At 49.6% G+C, this 17,944-nt stretch overlaps 1 protein-coding gene across 1 annotated transcript in view; it reads right to left on the bottom strand.

The window, feature by feature from the left end:
• Positions 1–15,377, bottom strand: part of TWIST2 (twist family bHLH transcription factor 2) — a 35,903-nt gene extending 20,526 nt beyond the window's left edge. The window contains exon 1 of the mRNA XM_084524036.1: positions 14,630–15,377. Within this exon, the coding sequence (XP_084380162.1) occupies positions 14,667–15,149 (483 nt within the window). The 5' untranslated portion in view covers positions 15,150–15,377 and the 3' untranslated portion in view covers positions 14,630–14,666. The remainder of the gene's footprint in view (positions 1–14,629) is intronic.
• Positions 15,378–17,944: the final 2,567 nt, after the last annotated feature.

The raw sequence follows: 17,944 nt of genomic DNA, 5'->3' as shown, positions 1-17,944 counted from the left end.
TTTTTGCCCCAACCCTGACACTCGTGGCAGGTCTGGCTGCTCCCCACGCCATCCCAGACACCATGCCCACAACACTCGTGTGAGGCAGTGCTCTGTGAAGAGCCCTGGGCCACCGAGGCCCGCGCAGCCAAGCGGAGATCCCCACTGGGAACACGCTCCTCATGTTAGCGTGGCGCCTGGTTAGTCTCAGTCTCCCTCTGTGACACATCACAGCCCAAGCTGCTCTTTCTGCCTGGCGGCTCTTCTCGGGCATCCAAGGCCCTTTGCTTCCTCTGCTGTTGGTCTCCCAGGCTCCTCCTGGCCTGCTCTTTGCTCCCCCTCAGCTCCCTCTGCTCCATCTCTCACGGGAGACGAGCCCAGCGCTCGGTTCAGATTCCCCTTTGCTTTGTGTTGTGCCTTCTCTCAGTTTTGAGCTTTCTGCTGGCCGTCAGGCTCGATACCAGCAACAGACGGGGAGGTGTGCGTGAGCACACATGCTCCAGCAGCCCTCTGTAATCTCACTGACCACGTTCCCTAAGGCTCCTCCTTGCACAAGCCTTGCAAAACAGCACGAAATCCTCCTCCTGTGTGACCAGTGAGGCTTCAGAGGAAGCTGATGCCTAATTTCCCTCTGCTTCCCAGTGGTTCCCTGGCACCTAAAGCCCCAGGGATGGCTCCTTCCCACCACCACCAGCATTTATTAGGGTTATGCTGCCAAAAGGTGCGTCTTCCCCAAGATCCCAGAGCACTTCACAAGAGGGGCTGCAGCACAGAGGCCGGTCCTGCAGTTTTGTGTCTGTTTGTAGCAAGCGAATGCCAGTGTATTAGGATCTAAAACAAAGGGAAGAAAAGGAACAAACTGAACAGGGTGGGGAAGGTACAGAAACACATATCTGAGAATGTCCATAATTAGGGAACACCCCTGGCTCAATAACGTCTGCAATGTAAAAAATCTTGATGTTTCCTGCTTTCCTTACTGCTCCAGAAACCTCTCTTGCTGTCACCATGCCTAGCTTTATCTCTACTTTATTGATGTTTTCTTAAAGTCCCATGTAATTTTAAAAATGTTATTAACTGAGCGTGTAATGTCTTATTTACTCAATGCAGTATTTTTAATATATATATACTTTAAGTCTGATCTTCAGACTTCAAGTGGAAAAACATGAATACCTGAGTTTGTACAAGTTCAAAACTAGCAAAAATCTTGAAGTATGTTCTCTGAAATCCTGGCTCAGTTCTTTTTTGATCAGAGATTTTGGGGGCTGCAGGGGAATCTGGAGGAACCAGGGGTGCAGGCTGTTAGAAGTTGCAGAAGAACAAGAGGGCTTTCGCAGCAAGGTAGAGAGAAATGTTCGAGGTATCAGCACAGCTTTCAACAGTCCTGAATTCCACAGCAGTTGTCACTTCGTCACTGTTGTACAGGGGGCTGCATCCCTGATCTAGGGGATGAGGGAGAGCCTGAATTATCCAGCGGCACCGCACAGCTCTGTCTCTGCCCTGAGCTTTGCATCTGTGTGCTGACCGTAATGGTCATTTTTAAATGCATCCCCATTTCAGTGCAATCTTGGGTGGTGTGCAAACCACGGCACAGAGCCTGCTGACTTAAAGCATGCCTAAACATTTAAGGAAAAGTCTGATTTATGCTGCAAAAGCTTGCTCATCAGTTTTCCTTTTCATCATTGCAACTGCTGGGACTCTGAAGCCCCCTTGGCTCCCCTGGTCACTTTGCACGGCTTTGCAGCGATTCTGCTTTAACTGCAGTCCTTGGGATGGCTCTGGCCCAAGTGAACTCCTCAAGATCCCTGTGCAGTATTCTCCTGGTGGTACCCTGAGATCAGCAGATGCTGGCCTTTCTCTAACTCCCACTCAGTGCCTCAAATCCCAGGGAAAGCTCTCCTTCCGCTGCTACACCCTGTGCTTTGAAGGCAGAAATAGAGACATTCAACAAGATCTGGGGGGTTTGCATGGTTCAGCTGCCTTCGATGCTTTTGCAGGGCTTCCCAAAGCCGAGATAAGGGCACCTCCATGCACAGCCTGCAATGTGCCTTCTGCTCCAGCCCTCAACACCAGTACGCGCACACCCTGCGTGCATGGTAAGACCTGCTGCTGTGTCTGCCATGAGGCTAATTCTCACGTCAGGGATCCCATATGCTGTGCCTGTTTGCAATTACACAGCCAGTTTTCCCCCCCTTACAGACCTGAGATGCGTTTTGCACTCAACCTGGTGCCTCTAGCCCCCTAAATACTGCAACCAAAGTGCCTGTGGGTAAATAATTTAAGACTGTAATGGCTGTTCCTCTTTGAGCCTGTGCAGCTATAGGGAGAGACTGGGTGCAAACTGCTGTCCTTCGCAGAGAGGGTGCCACTGCTTCTCAAACCAAGGTCAGACAGCTGAACTCAGCAGGAATGGGGTTCGGGGAGTATTTTCCTTTATTATTTTTTTCTCGTTGTGCCCTAAACTACAAGTACTTGGCTGAGCAACAATCCTGTGCTTGTTTGGGAAGCGGTTGCTCATCTCTGCTGCATTGTGCTGCCTGGAGCCGTTCCCAGAGAGCAGCACAGCCTCTACTCTGCCTCTTTTTCGTTATCCACTCTGCTAATGCGTGTGCCCGTCTCTCTGCCTTTCATGTCTGCTGTTCCTTCTTTTTTCCTTTTCTTTTTTCTTTCCCTTCATCTTTAGGGTCACCCGTTTCGGGTCACTTTCTTGTTGGTACAAACTCGACTGCAGAGTTGTTCCAGATTGTTGCTCTTCTGACTCTGGAGGGTGTTTGTTTTTTTCTTTTATTTTTGTGTTGTTGTTCTCATTTATTTGTTTTGCTGGCCAGAATACAAAAGGTTAAACAGTTTGGAGAACTTTATTCTGTATTTACTGCCGAGGTAGGTTTCTAAATCAACAGTAGGTCGTGTATTGGAATGACTCACAGAGCTGTTTAACCTTTTTACTTCCGTTTTGTCCCTCTCCAAATCCGAAGCGCACATCTGCAATTTAGATCTCTGAGACGAGGAGCTGTGAAATGCATATAAATTGCTGTAGATAGGCTTCTCAGACCGGCCCCAGTGCATAGCCGTTTTCCATTTGGCAGCAATCGGATCCCACTGGGATGCAAAAAGCACCTAAAAATACGATGGAGCGGGTGGACAATCCGCACCACAGGGGGACGGGGAAGTGTGGGGTGGGCAGAGGTGTGGGGTGCTCTGACAAAACCAGGGCCCTTCTACATGCAGGTCCCTTCCCTGCTTCCAGGCTGTGTGTGGAGGGTCCTGTCTCATGGAGAGGCTGCAAGGTTGGCAGGCAGCATAGGCACTCCTACGAAGAGCATTAGTGTTGCTTCTCAGAGGGGGAAACTGAGGGCAAGCAGGGTAAGGCATTCCCACTCTCAAACTTCAGCCAAAAAACAACCAAAAAAAATAACCTACCACAAATTTCTTCTGTTTAGAAGCTCTTGGTGAGAAAGAATATTATTATATAATAATAACATATTTTGGTTTTGTCCCTCTCATCTCCATGACCCAGTATCTCAATTATCATCCCGAAAGATTCCCCCCCACCATCTTTGGGTGTCTCAGCTTAACATTCAGGCTCTGAGCAGGGGTTTCAGGGCAGAGCGTCTCTCCTGGACTAAGCACCTCACTGGGCTCAATTTACTATCCCTCACCCCTTTCCTTACATTTTAGAGGATGATGCTGTCTGGCAGATCCTCTGGCACCCTCCTAGCAGCCAGGAGGGGACACGCAATACACAGACTGTGTTTGAGCCGCTGGTCGGAAAGGGCTGGCTCCAGGCAGGGGTTTGCCACACCAATACAACCTGACCCATTGAGGTGCTGGCATCTATGACAAGTTGTGATGTTGACAAGCAGTACTGTTTATTCTGTGTGCGACCTGGGGCCCGCGACATCTCCTGAGTTCACATATAGGGTATCCCCATCAGCCATGCTGTGGCTGTAGGGTTGGGAAGTGCTTTCCTGGTGTTCAAAACCCAAAATTACCTTTCTCTTGAAGCCTGCCAAATGCTGCGAGGCTTTCACTAATGAAAGGGCCACCCCATAGTGATCTTTCAAAATATTGGTTATTTACTGAAGTGGCTGGAAAAAAAAAAAAAAAAAAAAAAAAAGAAAGGTACTTGTTTTGTCTGGAGCTGGCCTTAAATCTCCTATTAAGACAAGAGGACAGGTTTAACTGTATACATAGAAAAACACACCAGTGCTACGGAAAATAAAGAAAAATGCCACTTACAAGAGTCTGAGCTACAGTATTTGCAGTACAGCTTGTCTGCGCCTGCTGCACTGATCCGCCAAGTGCTTTTGCCCAGAAGCTGCCACGCAGCGCCAGCCGATACTGCTCAGAGCATCCCCTTGCAAGACAAAATGTTTCACCTTGAATTGCACGGCTGGGAAAGCAGCAAACAGCTGTGATTGCAGCGTGGTAGGTGTGCATCTGCTGCCAGTCCGTGTCCTGACTCAAAAAAGCTGGAGAAGCCAGGAGACTTGTCCTGCTGCAGCACATGCTGGCTGCAAAATTCGTGTTCTCTTTGCTTAGTGCAGGGAGGCAGCTCCTTCCCCGTGCACGCTGCTGGCAGGAGGACAGAGGTGAGATGCGTGCCCTGCATGCAGCCTCTAACCCACCTTGCTCCACGTAGTGCATCCTGCCCTCTAGTGCCAGCAGATGCTGAGTCAGCAAGGGACCAGGAGCACACAGCTGTGCTCCTCACCAAATTTTGATCAAACAGACCCCCCTGAGCATGGGAAGCTGCTGTCGGGGGGCTGGCAGGGTATGGAGAGCATCTCGATACGTTTGGACATCATTGTGTTTGTGCAACAAATCGGGCACCTGGTGTCCCATTGCCCCTTCCCGAGGGCAAAGCCTCTTGGAAGTTTCTGCTGGAGAGGTGTTCGAGGAAAATGAGACTTGCAGTGGAAGCAAGCAGCTGCCTGCTACGGGCAGACCGGCCCTCACTGCAGAGCTGCGCTCTGGGGCTTTTGCACAATCTCCCGGGTTATTTTGAGCCGTCGGGAAGTTGCAGGAAGGCACGTTGTGTTTTTGTGTGCGAGCCGAGCGTGAGCGAAGCTGCAGAAAACGGAAAAACTTTTTGTATAAACTACTCTCCTCCTCCCCTGTCCCCTCTTCCTTGGATCAGAAACCTGCCCTGGATCGCTGGATATTGGGGGAAGGAAAAAAAATAAAATAGAAAAAAAAAAAACAAAGCAGCACGTCTGAGAGGTCACCCATAGTTTTCCTCTGATGCATGGTGAGGCGCGAGCGCTCGCGTAGCTGTTAGGGTGGGTTTGTTTCTTTAAGGTGTCTCCCAGAGGGAGGATCAGCAAAATGCAATGTGGCAGCTATGGTAACTCCTCTTGGCTTCCAGCACAGCCCTCGCTGATCGCACAACTTGCTAGGGAAGAAGGTACAGCTGTCCAGGCCTTGGCAGGGATCCCCACCCTTCGCTTGCTGCCAAATACCATTTTTCTTCCTTTTTTTTTTTTAAATTTTTTTAAATTAAAAAAAATAATAATCTTAGTTTCCTAAGAAAATGGAAATCGGCGGAGCAGCCTCATCTGCCTCTCAGCCCTCTCTGACGGCTCCTGCACCCTGGTGGTGCCACATCCCTGCCTGGGGGAAAGAGACCGATTTGGGGTGGCTCCTGTCCTGCTGCCACATGCTGGGGGGACAGGGGAAAGGGGGCCTTTGACAATGTGCAGCAGGCAAGCTTGTGCTGAGGTGCTCCTCCAAAGGTCCCCGTGCTCGTTTGTCAGGTTGAAGCTGCTGAAACAACCAAGAAACCCCTCATTTTGAAATATTTTGGCTGTGTGTGAGATTTTAAGGATGTGCCTGAAATAAATAAAGAGCTGCAAGGCAGACGGATCAGTGCGGTGCAAGAGTTATTCCAGGGGCAGCCTATGGGTTTTCTACCTAAAAAGAGGTTTTGCATTCCTAATAATAATAATACAGCCAGCCAAATGCTGCTAAAGCTACATGTGAAAACTTGTGTAGTAACATTTAAATGACGGATTAAGGAAAAATTGCACTGGGGAGCAAAGATACACTGCCGCCGATTAGCACGGCTGGTGGAGTTGTGGTGTTAGGAAATAGCACAGAACGGGCTGTGAACGAGAGGTTTATTTTTTGGAGGAGCAAGGATGAATGGGCAGATCTTACAAACGTAGTCAGGATCTGCTCAGGCATTTTGTGGTGTGCGTGAAAAGCCTTCCTAATTTTGGGAGAAAACAGGACAATAATGGTTTCAGAAAAATAAAATATTGTCATTTGTCAGCCAGGTGTTTCTCTTTAATTCTGACAGAATTCACAGCTAAGAAGAGGCTACAATTTTCAAACCCATGTCAGTATTTCCGAGAGCTTCCCTTAGGCTCCTGAGACACTTTAAAATATTTACTTTTCGCCACCCACCACAAGTGAAAGTATTGCCTGCTTTAAAAAATAACGGGGCTTAAGAGTAAAATTTTGAAATTAACTAAGTCCCATTGAAAATTCACCGCTGAAAATGCTACCCCGCATCTCCAGCTCTCTGGGCACACCGCAGCGAAGTGACATTTATTGGCTGAGAAGGAGCCACCTGTAATTATGTTCTAGGGCAACGAGGTCTTTCCGTGGTGCCCGCAGCTTCAGGTTTCCCTTGGATAAACTTATAAACCCGTGGAGAGTTCCTACTTCATGCACATTAAGTTATCACAAGAAGTTCTAGGTTGTGTGGTTAACATTTCCAAGGGGATCACTGGAAATGTACGATGCCCCCGAGAGAAAAGATCCTTATAAACTGCAGTTCCAAACCTGAACCACCTCTCTGCACCAAAACCTAAGGACGATTTCTTCTCTATGGGGAAGGTGGCTAGGAAGCAGATGCTCAGCTGTGCTCCAACAATGAACGTTTCAGACATATATGGCATTAAAAAAAAAGACTATTTAATGCTGGTAGTAACAGGAACCTATTAAACAGCCCTTCTCGTGGCAAAGGATGAAAAAACCTCTTGTAAAATATCTGCTTGTTCAGGGCATAAAACCCCAATGAGCTGGAAGAGAGCTTTGAGATTGCAGGGTCGTGCCTGCAGCATCGTGCTCCCAGTTACAGACAACAACATGGACTCGGCTAGATCAGAAATTTCCTGAGCGCGTCAGATGAAATAATAAATTTCCTTAGCAGAATAGCAATGTTATCTAATGTGTAAAAGTATACATGAATCTATTATATACATATATATGTATTTTATTTTTTTTTTTTAAGGATGCTGTTATCTCATCGGGCCTGCGTAAACCTGTCACGTAGTTTTACATCCCAGTGCCTTCCTGGGGAGTGTGGGCTGTGGTGTTTCCCTTGTATTGTAGGGTGAAGAAAGCCTTACAGGTTCATAGGAGCTCGCACCTGTGGGATGTGAGTTGGTGTCAGCGGGGCTCAGCACGTGCGGCGCTGGCATGCAATAGAGACAAGTGGACAGGCACTCCGTTTAGACGCTCTGCAAAGCTCTTTCTCCCCGTTCAAACACAACAAACAGGCTATTTGTGCCCCAAATGCTTTTCTCCAAGAGCCCACAGTGATGCTGGTAGGAGGGTGTGCTGTTTGCATACAGGGTCAGCCCTTGCGGAGGACACGAGCCCGCTCTGCTCCACGCTGGGCAGGCAGCAGCCCCAGGCGCCCGAGTGCGATGCGGGATGGGGCCATGCAGGAAAGCCATGAAATACAGAAAGGATCAGCAACCAAAAGCCATATTTTCTCTTCTCTGTCCTGGGTGCCCTCGGGATGGGAATTTGGTACTGTGGGGCAGGCAGGCACCCACATGGTCCCCACAAGGGGACAGCATGGGATGTCGGGGTGCCACCACGCTCCCTAGGCATAACTAAAGACAAACCACGCTGCTTCTAATGGCAAATCATGTGCTGGGAAGCGTACGCCTGCTCACCTCTCTCTTGAGCCTGCCCTTTGTTTTCTTCTTAACATGCCCACGACTTTCTGAGCTGCCCCTCCTGGCCGGGAATTTCTCCTCATGAGCCATATTACGCGGGTAGACTTCTGCGTGATGCACAGAAAGCATGCCGCAGGAGTCAATCTCAAATGCGTGTGTTTGTGTGAGAGCCCTCTGTTAAATTAATTTTATTAAGGAGCTAATGAGGGCATGGGTCTCGGCTGCATTTCAGTCGCTTTACCAGGCACAGAAATTCCCTCAGGTTCGGGGCTGCCTGCGCCGCGCAGGAAAGGTGGTGGAGCCCTGACCCGCACAAAACCCGCTCCCTACCTCCCTCCCACCCCCCAGATTCTGAGCAACTAGGTGTATTTACACTTGAGCAAGAATTCATGATTTTTAAGGGAGGCCCGAACAGCTTAAAACAAAGGCGTAATCACATAAATTACCGCATGAGGGTTTTTGATGGCTGAATTCATCCGAAACCTAATTCATACATTTGAAAGCACGTGTTTGGCAGGTCTGGTGTCTCTTAAGGAAATGGTAAAGCTGCTTCTTGGTGGTGGCAGTTAACAAGGCAAAACTATCTTATTAGGAATTCAATTAAAGCTAGCGCAGGCTTACTGGACCTCTTCCAGCGAATATATATCAAGCTGAACCAGTAGACATCTGTCTCTTTTTTCCCCCCTCTTTTTCTGTTTTCCAAGCTGTGGTTAAAAGATGGAGAGGAGAAGAAGACAGGAGGAGAAGGAAAAGGGAGGGAGAGGAAGGATGATTGCTCATTTCCAGTTCACCATATAGCGCACTGCAGAGGGGTTATTTTCGTTTTGATGCCTGATCATTTTTGCAAGCCACGCAGGACATGGTCTGCAAATTTCGAGGTGCCGCTTCTGTCGTTGTTTGCCGAAGTGCAGTAGCAAAAAAATAAATTAAAAAAAAAAATCCAAAATTATGGGATATATTAGCCCTAAACCCCTTTGAAACCTTTTTTAAGCAGCAGAACTTAACAGTTGTTGTTGCTTGGTTAATGTTTGTATGGGAGCCGTTGCCAGCAGCCTTCCTGTTGGAAGGAGTCTCATCCGCACCCTCCTGCAGCGGGGCCAGCCCTCGTGTCTGCAGGTCTGCGTTCACCTGGTGTCATCCCGTGGTGCGACATCTTATTAGGGTGGAGGTTTGCCTTGCCGGAGGGAAACCCTCCTTACTGCTAAATGCCGAAAGCCTTGGACTCTTGGGGTGACGGATTGTGGAGGAAAAAAAATAAAAATCAGTGGAGGTGCTCTATTTCACCAGCTATCCCATGATGAGACCCTGCTTTAATGCCGCCTTGCACACAGAGAGAATGTGGGCAGAGCCCAGCCGAGGAGAAGCTTGCTGGAGAAGGGCGTTTTCACTGCTTAACTCAGCCCAATAGTCCTCCTGGTGCAGAAATCCCTCCGAAGCAGAGCTAGGAAGGCAGGGCTGGCTCCCTTCGCTGGGAGATAGACACGGGCATTGCAGAAGCTGGCCCCAGTGGCACAGTTTTGCCCATGCAAAGAGTTCTCCGTGCACCGGGGATCCTGCTGTGGGGCAGTGCTGGGGCCGTGCTGGTGATGAAGCACCGTAATTAGGGTTCCTCCGGTGCCAGGAGAAGCCACCACCGTGACTGGGGTCCGGCCGCAGGGCTGGTGTGGAAACGGTTACAGAGCTGGGTATGAGGGTAAGGGCTGCTGCGCCTTGATTTATTGGCTGGCTGAGTTCATTTGTTATTTGTGTATGATTAGTTGTTGCTGCTGAGTGGTCATCTTCTACAGCTACAAATCTAATTAAATGCTGGGGTGCCTAGTGCTTTTTTTTTTTTCTTTCTCCCCAGCAAATATTACTACTGTTTTAATTCTCGAGAACTAATCGTTAATTAGCACGATGCTGCTAGTATCCAGCTGGAGGATTTGTTGTTTTTCTTCACTTCCAAATTTGCCTAAGAAGTAAATCATGGCTGGTGTATAGCACTCTCCAAGTCACTTACAGCAACCCACTGAGACGTCTGATGGGATGGCCCGCTACAAAAAGCAGCAAGGATGCTCGGAGCCAGCAGAGAACCTGGCCTGGAGAGTTTTCATGATGTTTGATCAGCCTTTTTTCTCCCTAATCTTCTGTAAAGCATGGAGAGGGGGGAAAAAAGCTACCCCAAATGCATGCTTCCCCTGCCCGGCAGCTGTAATTCCCCGATTACATGTAGAGCTTGCTTTGTGCTCTGGGTTGTGGTGGCGTTGCCTTACAAGTTTCATGGCCTCATCAGGCTATTCCTACGGTTTTGCAGCAAGACATAAATTCTGGAGATTTCAGGCTTGGAGATTTCAAAGCCGTGCTGAACCACATGGAAATGATTCTCAGAGCTGCAGCTATAAAAATAATTATATTGCTAGGGGGAAAGAGTGACAAGAAATGTCCCCAAAAGAGATTTCAGCTGCGGTTACAGGATCTGTCCCGGCTCTGTAAGAAGCTGCAGTGATCTTCAGGGCTAATTTATTACCACTACCTATAACTCTGTGAAATATGCCCAAGGAGAGCTGAAGGCAGGAATGCGAAGGGAGGTATTCAGAAAGCGCTGCAATCTGCCTCTTTGTTTTAATGCTGAAGCCCTGCGTGCTCTTAAAATTGGAGCTACTCCGCACCGATGACTAGTGTGAGGACGACTAATTTGGAGACAAATTAGGTCTACTTAGCTGAAATGTATGCCTTTACTGTTCCCTTAATGACCCTTCAATGCACATCTCTCCCGACAGGACTTTTACCACAGCACCGGCTCCAGTGGATTAAGCAAAAACCATGCTTTTACTGCCCTTCAAAGCACCCCTTCCGTTTCAGTCCTACACATCTCTCCACCATGCCTGTCTCTAACTCTTGATAATCATTAATTAGTTTATGTGCTTATAGTCCATGATTTGCCTTTGCTTGTCTGTCTGGCTGGAGAATTTTTCTTGCCCTTCTCTTTACGAAGGTCTCTGAATTTGAGCATTTTCTGGCTGACTGCTATGCATTTGGTGTACGCTGTCTAACAGATTTATTCTTTCCCAAGAAAAGACACGAACGTAAACAGAAGATCCAAAATGCATTTTGCTGGGCTTTTAAATGCACTAAGATAAAAAAAAAAAAATGCTATAAACCTAATAATGTAAATACCAAACTTTACAATCCTTCCTGTCAAGGAAATATATTTACATTTTCTAAGGATGCGTATAAAAAAGCAGGGCTTTGGGGACAAAAAGGGCTTAGTTCCAGTGTCACAGCACCCCCAGTTAACTGTCCTGCTCTTATAAACTATAGAATTAGCTTGTTCCCAGGGCCAGCAGAGATAACATCTGTTTGCTTCTTTAAGGACGAAATGAAATAGGATGCTAGCATTTTGTCCTGGAAGCGGCCCTGGAAATCTTAAGGAAGCAGTGGTGAGAGGGCTGCGTATCGCACACGCACAACGCGCGTGGGTTCCCGAATGCAGACCCGCTGGCAGAGGTGCTGCTGCTGCAAGTGGCAGCCCGGGGACAGCGACGGGCTCGTGGCAAGCCCATGAGTGAGAATGGGCAGAGGGAGGCTGCTGGCAGAGCCCCTCTGCCAACACAGGGGCTTGGGAGGGGGTGTGCTCCGCACCCCGCTGATGCTCCTGCCATCCCACCCCTGCCATCCTGCACAGACAGGCTTGTTTCCACCGGGCAGAATAAGGGGGAAATATGTTTTATTTCCCACTCTTTTTTTTTTTTTTTTTTTTTTTTTTTTTTTTTTTTTTTTTTTTTTGAGGTTTAGAGCACTTTGAGCTCTCTGAAAGAAAAAGGAAAAGGTGGCTGCAAAGGGGAAGGGGCACAGGTGCTGATGGTGAGGACGGAGGGTCAGGGGGATGAAGACTCGGCAAGACCCGAGCTTTGCATGCCTGCTGAAACATCCGATTGCCTGGTGCACTAATTGAGGTGCAAAACTGCGCCTGTTTCTCTCAAAACTACCAGAGTAAGCTGCCTGTAATTATGGTGAGCAGAACAGGGAAACCTCTCATGGCCAGAGGAGCAAGCCGCAGTGACCTGCTGCCATTCGCAAAGGCCAGGTGGCATTTCACCAGTTCCCAAGGCTCTGATTTTCTAATCAAAGCACTCCTTGGATTTTCCCGGCCGAGCAGGAACCACCACCCCTCTGAGGAAACCCTTCCTTGCCTACTTTCCCCAAAACCCATGCAGACAGGAGGACGGCTGTGGCAGTCCCGGCCGAGAGGGCTCACCCGGTGGGTGCCGCGCTCGCTGCTCCCTAGAAAAGGCAGGAGCGCATCCCAAATTCGCATAGTCATTCCCTACGACTTATTTTATAGCCATACAAGCTGCACATCCAGCTCCCCTGTTGTGCATAAAAACACCTCTGTCTGGGACAGGCACATGTGGAAGCCCACGCCATGCCACCTGGCTACATTTGCCCATTTTGGAGCGTTTTCTGGAGGATCTTGTGATATATTTTATTTTATTTTGCTGGCAGACATAATTTTTGTCGCCATAAATGATAGAATCTGACACCGCACCACACCACACCAGGCCATTTGTCAACAACTTTTTCAACAGTTCAACCGCACGCGTGTGCATGCACACCCGGACGCTGAGAGCAGAGGCGAGCGGGACAGCCGGGGGGCTTGGGGCTGCACGGGGAAGGAAGGGGGACATCCCTCTGCAGAGTGCCCAAATACTGAGAAAGGAGCTATCTCTCGCTGCCAGGCTGGGAGCTGGCTACGGAGAAGGCGCTGAATGCCGACTGGCTCCGAAGGAGACCAAAAATACGCCAGGATTTGGGTCTACGTCATCGGTTTTCACGCAGCCCGAAATGTCTCTCTCAATTTCTTTTATGTAGGGATAAGCTCTGAGCATCCGCACACAAAGCCCGCCTTGTCAGAGCGATGTTAGTAATATTTCCACTGACAAGGAATTTCAAAAGGGGGCAAAAATATGCAGGGTTTGCCACTAATGCACTGTGCGATAGAGGAGAATGGGTATATATTAGATAACAGATTTTAAAAAACCATTGGCTAATGGCAGCACATCACTTAGGAAACAACAGAATAAATGCATTGTTCCATCCCAGCGCTTCAGTATTCAGCCAATCTAAACTGCTGAAGAAATATGTGTTTGGGACATTTTACATCTGTTTTTGACAAGAAGCCTGGGTTTTGCGTGTGTTTTGTTAATCTATTTGCTGTAGCTCTTTCAGCCAGATTAGCATGGGAAAAGGCACTCAGTCTTACAAACGGGGAGTTTACCCTTTTAGAAAGTGACTCGACTTTGGCTTTTCACAGTTGAAATTAGGGCACAGCAATGCAAAAAATAGCAACGCTAGTAATAGCCATAAAACCCCCGACAGCAGCGTTACCTATTTAAGCAAAACTGAACAGCAGACAGCCTTTATTTCCTGAGAGCGTGCAATGGGTAGAGCAACTGATTTTCAAGCAGCTTGGCATTTTGGGGGGTCCCCAGGAGAGCGTGGACAAACTTTAATTGCAGCACCGAAATGCAGACAGCTTCAAGACGCGAAGGAAGCATTTATTTGAAGTGGTTTCTAAAATGGTTTCAAGTCTGCGTTTTACACCACCAGTAAGCCCTGCCTGAGCGCTGCTTGGCTTTTTCAAATAACATGTCGTGGCTCTATCAAGGTTTTTAAACGGGCCGTTGATTACTGCTACAACAAGGATGGAATTGCCTCCGCAAACAAGCCTGGCCAATGGGCTGGGACAAACTGTCTCCCCGTCTTTAAGGAGCTGGTTCTCCGAGTGATGGAATTATTTCATGCACCACGTTACGGGGGGCAAATTCCCTTTTTGAGCCGACTGTGTCCTGCAGCAGCGAGCAGGGTTAGTGGGCTCTGCTTTATGTACCGAGCCCCGGGGAGCCACCGGCCCTGCGCAAACTCTGGCTGATACAACGCAGAGCTGCTCTGCTTAATTAGCTTGAGATGAGGGTGTTATTAAGAGCTGCTCTTTTTTTTTTTTTTTTTTCCTTCTTTCTGTTTATTCCTCCCTCCCACCCCAAACATTACAAAGGCAATGTAAAGAGGAAGCAGCTTTCTGGCAATGGAAAATGATGAGGAAGGGTTTAGTGCTGAGAGTAAATCAGAAACTACGATAAAAGCCTAACACCAACCTTCGCTTTGCTGGCGCTTTGAGGAAGGGAAACCAAACCAGACGAAAATTTACCCAAGCCTCCTCTATCTTTGTTTGCCTTTATTGAGGGAGGGGGAAGGGGCCACGGCCCGGGGGGCAGCCGACATCTGCTGCTCGTTTCTTTTTGCAGAAACCCAATGCGGGGTGCAGCGGGGTGAGCCGAACCCTGCCGGGGTCCCCCAGGCCCCCCGCTCCCTCTCCGCCGAGAGGATGCGGCCACCCCGGGGGCTGCACGCCTGGCCCTGTTTTTTTTTTGGGCACAGCCACCCTCGGCGTGGCGCGGCAGCTGTTTCGGATCCCCTTGTCAGCCTGTTTTACGGATCGCCTTTTCCCCTCTTAAAACCCTTCCTCAAAGCAGGCGCTTTCTGGCAAATCTCACCCTGTGGCGGTTCCCCCTTCCCTCGTCCCTGCAATCCCCTTTCTGCTCCCCAGTCGTTGCAGAGCAACACAACGCCAATTTTTTTTTCAAAAAATATAAAAGATGCTGCACATCTAAATAATTATTTTCCTTTTTTCTCTTTTTCTACATTTCCTCTGCTGCGTGCACCCCATCCCGCGGCCCGAGAAGAAAAGCGGTACCTACCCCTTCGGCAGCCGCGCTCGCCTCGGCCGGGCGGTGGCTAGTGTGAGGCCGACATGGACCACGCTCCCTCCATCCTCCACACCGAGAAGGCATAACTCAGCCTCTCGTGAGCCACGTAACTGCAGCTCGTCATCTTACTGTCCATCTCGTCGCTCTGTAGCACCTGGTAGAGGAAGTCTATATACCGTGCCGCGAGCTTGAGGGTCTGGATTTTACTGAGTTTGTCAGAGGGCAACGTGGGGATGATTTTCCTCAGGGCGGCAAAAGCTTCATTGAGCGACTGAGTCCTCTGCCTCTCTCTGACATTGGCCAGGATCCTCTGGCTCTGCAGTTCTTCATAGGATTGGGAGCTGGGACTAGACTTTTTCCCCCTCTTCCCTGGGTTGGGGCTGCCATCTTCGCTGGACTTCTTACTGTATCTTCTCTTCCTGCCAAATCTCTTTGGCTGCCTTTCCAGCTCCTCTTCACTGGTCCCCAAGCTATCCACAGGGGAAACAGGAGAACTGGAGCTTTCTTCCATGCTTTCTGCAAGAAGGGGAGGGGAAGAGCCTTTCCCCCCCTCCTTATGTTATGTGAGTGTGTGTGTCTTAAATGTGCTTTAAATTCCTGAGACAGATCCTTTGGAAAAACAGGAGGGTTTTTTTTTTTTTTGCTGACCAAACGTTTTCCAGGTTGCTTGAAGGGCTCTTATTTCAAGGACGGGGTTGTGCAAAAAAATTGAGGTCTCGGAGAGAGGAAGTTATTCTAACTTTTTGGAAACTTTAGCTGAGCTCAGTTGCTAAATAGTTGTCAGAAGTGAGGGAGGTGCGGGGCTCCCTTCTGATTGGCCGGCCAGGTCGGTGGGAGGAAAGCTTTTCCCCTGCTAAACTTTCACAGTTTTATGTTACACTTAACTAAAATCTTGGGAATGCACCTCGAATAAAAGATAGCTCGCGACCACCACCCCCCACCCCAGGAGATGCACAGCGTGACGCTGGGATGGGGACCCCGGCGGAGCCCCCCCTGTGTCCCCACATGGGATTTTGGGGTGCCCCCTTCCCGCATGCAGTGAGGCAGAGAGTGAGCGTGTCGCTCTCACCCCAGCTGGGGTTGCTGCCCCTCTTTTTCAGGGACCTTGCAGCCCGCTGCATGCCCCCACTGCCACCCCAGGGCCACCCCATGGGTGATGTCAGTGTGGCAGAAGCTCCCTGGGATGCACTGAGTGGAGGTTTGGGGACAGCTGGCAGGGTACTGCTGGTGGGGGGCATAGAGAGACCCTCCCAGACAGAGCAAGGGTCATCCCAAAGCGGGCGATAGCTTGTGGAAAGCCCTACAGAGTGTGCCCCAGAGCTCATCTGCCTCCCATTTTTCTCCCCACTTCTCTCCTTGGAGCCCTTTTTGGGAAGTGAGAGACAATGTGGATCAGAGGATGTCTTTTCCTCCAGTCTATCCAGCAGCTGAAACTGTGGGATCCCCAGGCATATGAAACTGTGGCAGGGGCCCTCAGGTTTCTGACACATCAGACAGAAGTCAGCAGATCTCTTTTATTCTCTTCATCACACCGGAGAAAATTTGGGAAAACTCTGCTCGCTTCCGTGGAGCTCGTGCAGAGAAAATTCGGATTTGAACCTCTGATTTCAGCAAAAGCCCAGATTGCAGGAACAGACACATTCCTGAGCAGCAAATATCATGTTTTCAATACGGAGCAGGAAAATAAAATACATTTTTAAAAAAAGTGAAAGACAAAAGAAACTCGTAAAATGTAGATGTTGTATCAGAAGAATTAGTTTGGAGTACATTTCTTTGCAAAGTTTTCCAGTAGGTATCAACACTCATTAATGGAAAAAATAATGTCTGGTTTGATTGGAAAGTGTTCTTTGGTAGGAGAAGGAATTTTGGCTTGCCTGGGGCTGACTCCACTACTGGTAGGTAATGTTTATAGTGGAAAGACTTCCCCAGGCAGCCCCCGGGGAGAGCCTGTGTTTGCTTTCAAAAGGAAAGGTTTTCAGGTGCAGCACAGAAGTCGGAAAGCGAGGCAGTTCTGCAAATAGATTTTTAATCCAATTTAAGACCCTGCTGAGGTGGATGGGACGGGTGCCTCCCGCTTGCACCCCAAAGCCAGGTTTCCAGAAGGGTTTGGGGCATGCAACCGGGGCCAAGGGTTGGTCACTGCTCTGTGTCTGCGACCTGGAGATCCGTGATCAGATGCTGCCCTTAGCTGAGTTAGGGCGAGAGACATCTAAACCCGAGCTACAGCCCTTCGCCTGTCCCGTAAGTGAGACAAAGCGCTGTCAGTGCAGAGGCACCGAGGTCAAACTGCACCTCAGAGGGCAAAGCCCCCCTTGTAAGTGAAAATATCACAGCACAAGCTGGGGAAACCTGCACCGAAGACCAGAGGGACATCTCCTCCCTCCAGCCACAAAAAGCAGGGCTTCCTAAGCAAGCAGGTTTCCCTTCCCTTCCCAGTGCAACGCCGCGGAGCCGCGTGGTGAGCAGGAGGGCAGCGGGGCTGTGCACGGTGTGTGCTGCCCAGAGGCACTGTCGGAGACTGCAAAGGCTTCCTGGGGAGGGCACAGGGCTGCTCAGGGCTGAGTGTGAGCGTGCCAGGAGCACGGGGAGCAGAGCCAAGCTCTGAGAGCAAGCAGAGCCACCCGTGGCTGCCTCTCCTCTCCGCTGCCCTGCTGAGGTGTGTGCAATGCGTAGTTTGCGTCTTTTTTTTGCCCCACAGTGACCACCGAGGCAGGGCTTGATGTTCTGGGGCTTGAGGTGCTCCCATGGGGTGAGACTCAGTCCTTCCAGGGAGGGGACAGAAGGGTTTTGGGGGCTTGTATCCCAAAACACACTCCTCTCATCTGACGCAACCATTTTGTCTTTGTGGTAGCCACTGAGCTCATCCCGTGTAAGCACGGCCATGGGAAGGCAGAGCAGGGTACATGCAGCTCCTGGGCATCATGGGCTTAGCTCCACGTGGCTTAGCCCCAGTCCAGCTCAAATCTTGTCCAGGCTGCGCAGCACGGAGCAGGCACGGGGCTCCCAATGTTCCTCCACATCCTGCGTGCACCATGGCTGCATTAAATAACTGTGTGAGCAGCCCCGGCCCCCTGCCTGGCTTCTGTGAGCAAGCCCAAAGGACTGTTTGCATGACAAAACAAGGCAGGATTTCTCCCTAAGGGGGATCTTGCTGTGCACAACCTCTAAATGCGCAAAGCTTTTTAGTATCAAGCGGGCTTCATTATAGGAAATTAATGGTGAAACTAGGCTGTGCCATAATTATAAAGCCTATAAGCCCAGCTCCAACCAGCATTGTTCCTGAGCTACTGGGTATGCCTGTACCCT

Source organism: Aythya ferina (assembly GCF_964211825.1).
Source record: "Aythya ferina genome assembly, chromosome: 6".
NCBI classification, from domain to species: domain Eukaryota; kingdom Metazoa; phylum Chordata; class Aves; order Anseriformes; family Anatidae; genus Aythya; species Aythya ferina.
This window is presented reverse-complemented; position numbering and strand designations above follow the sequence as displayed.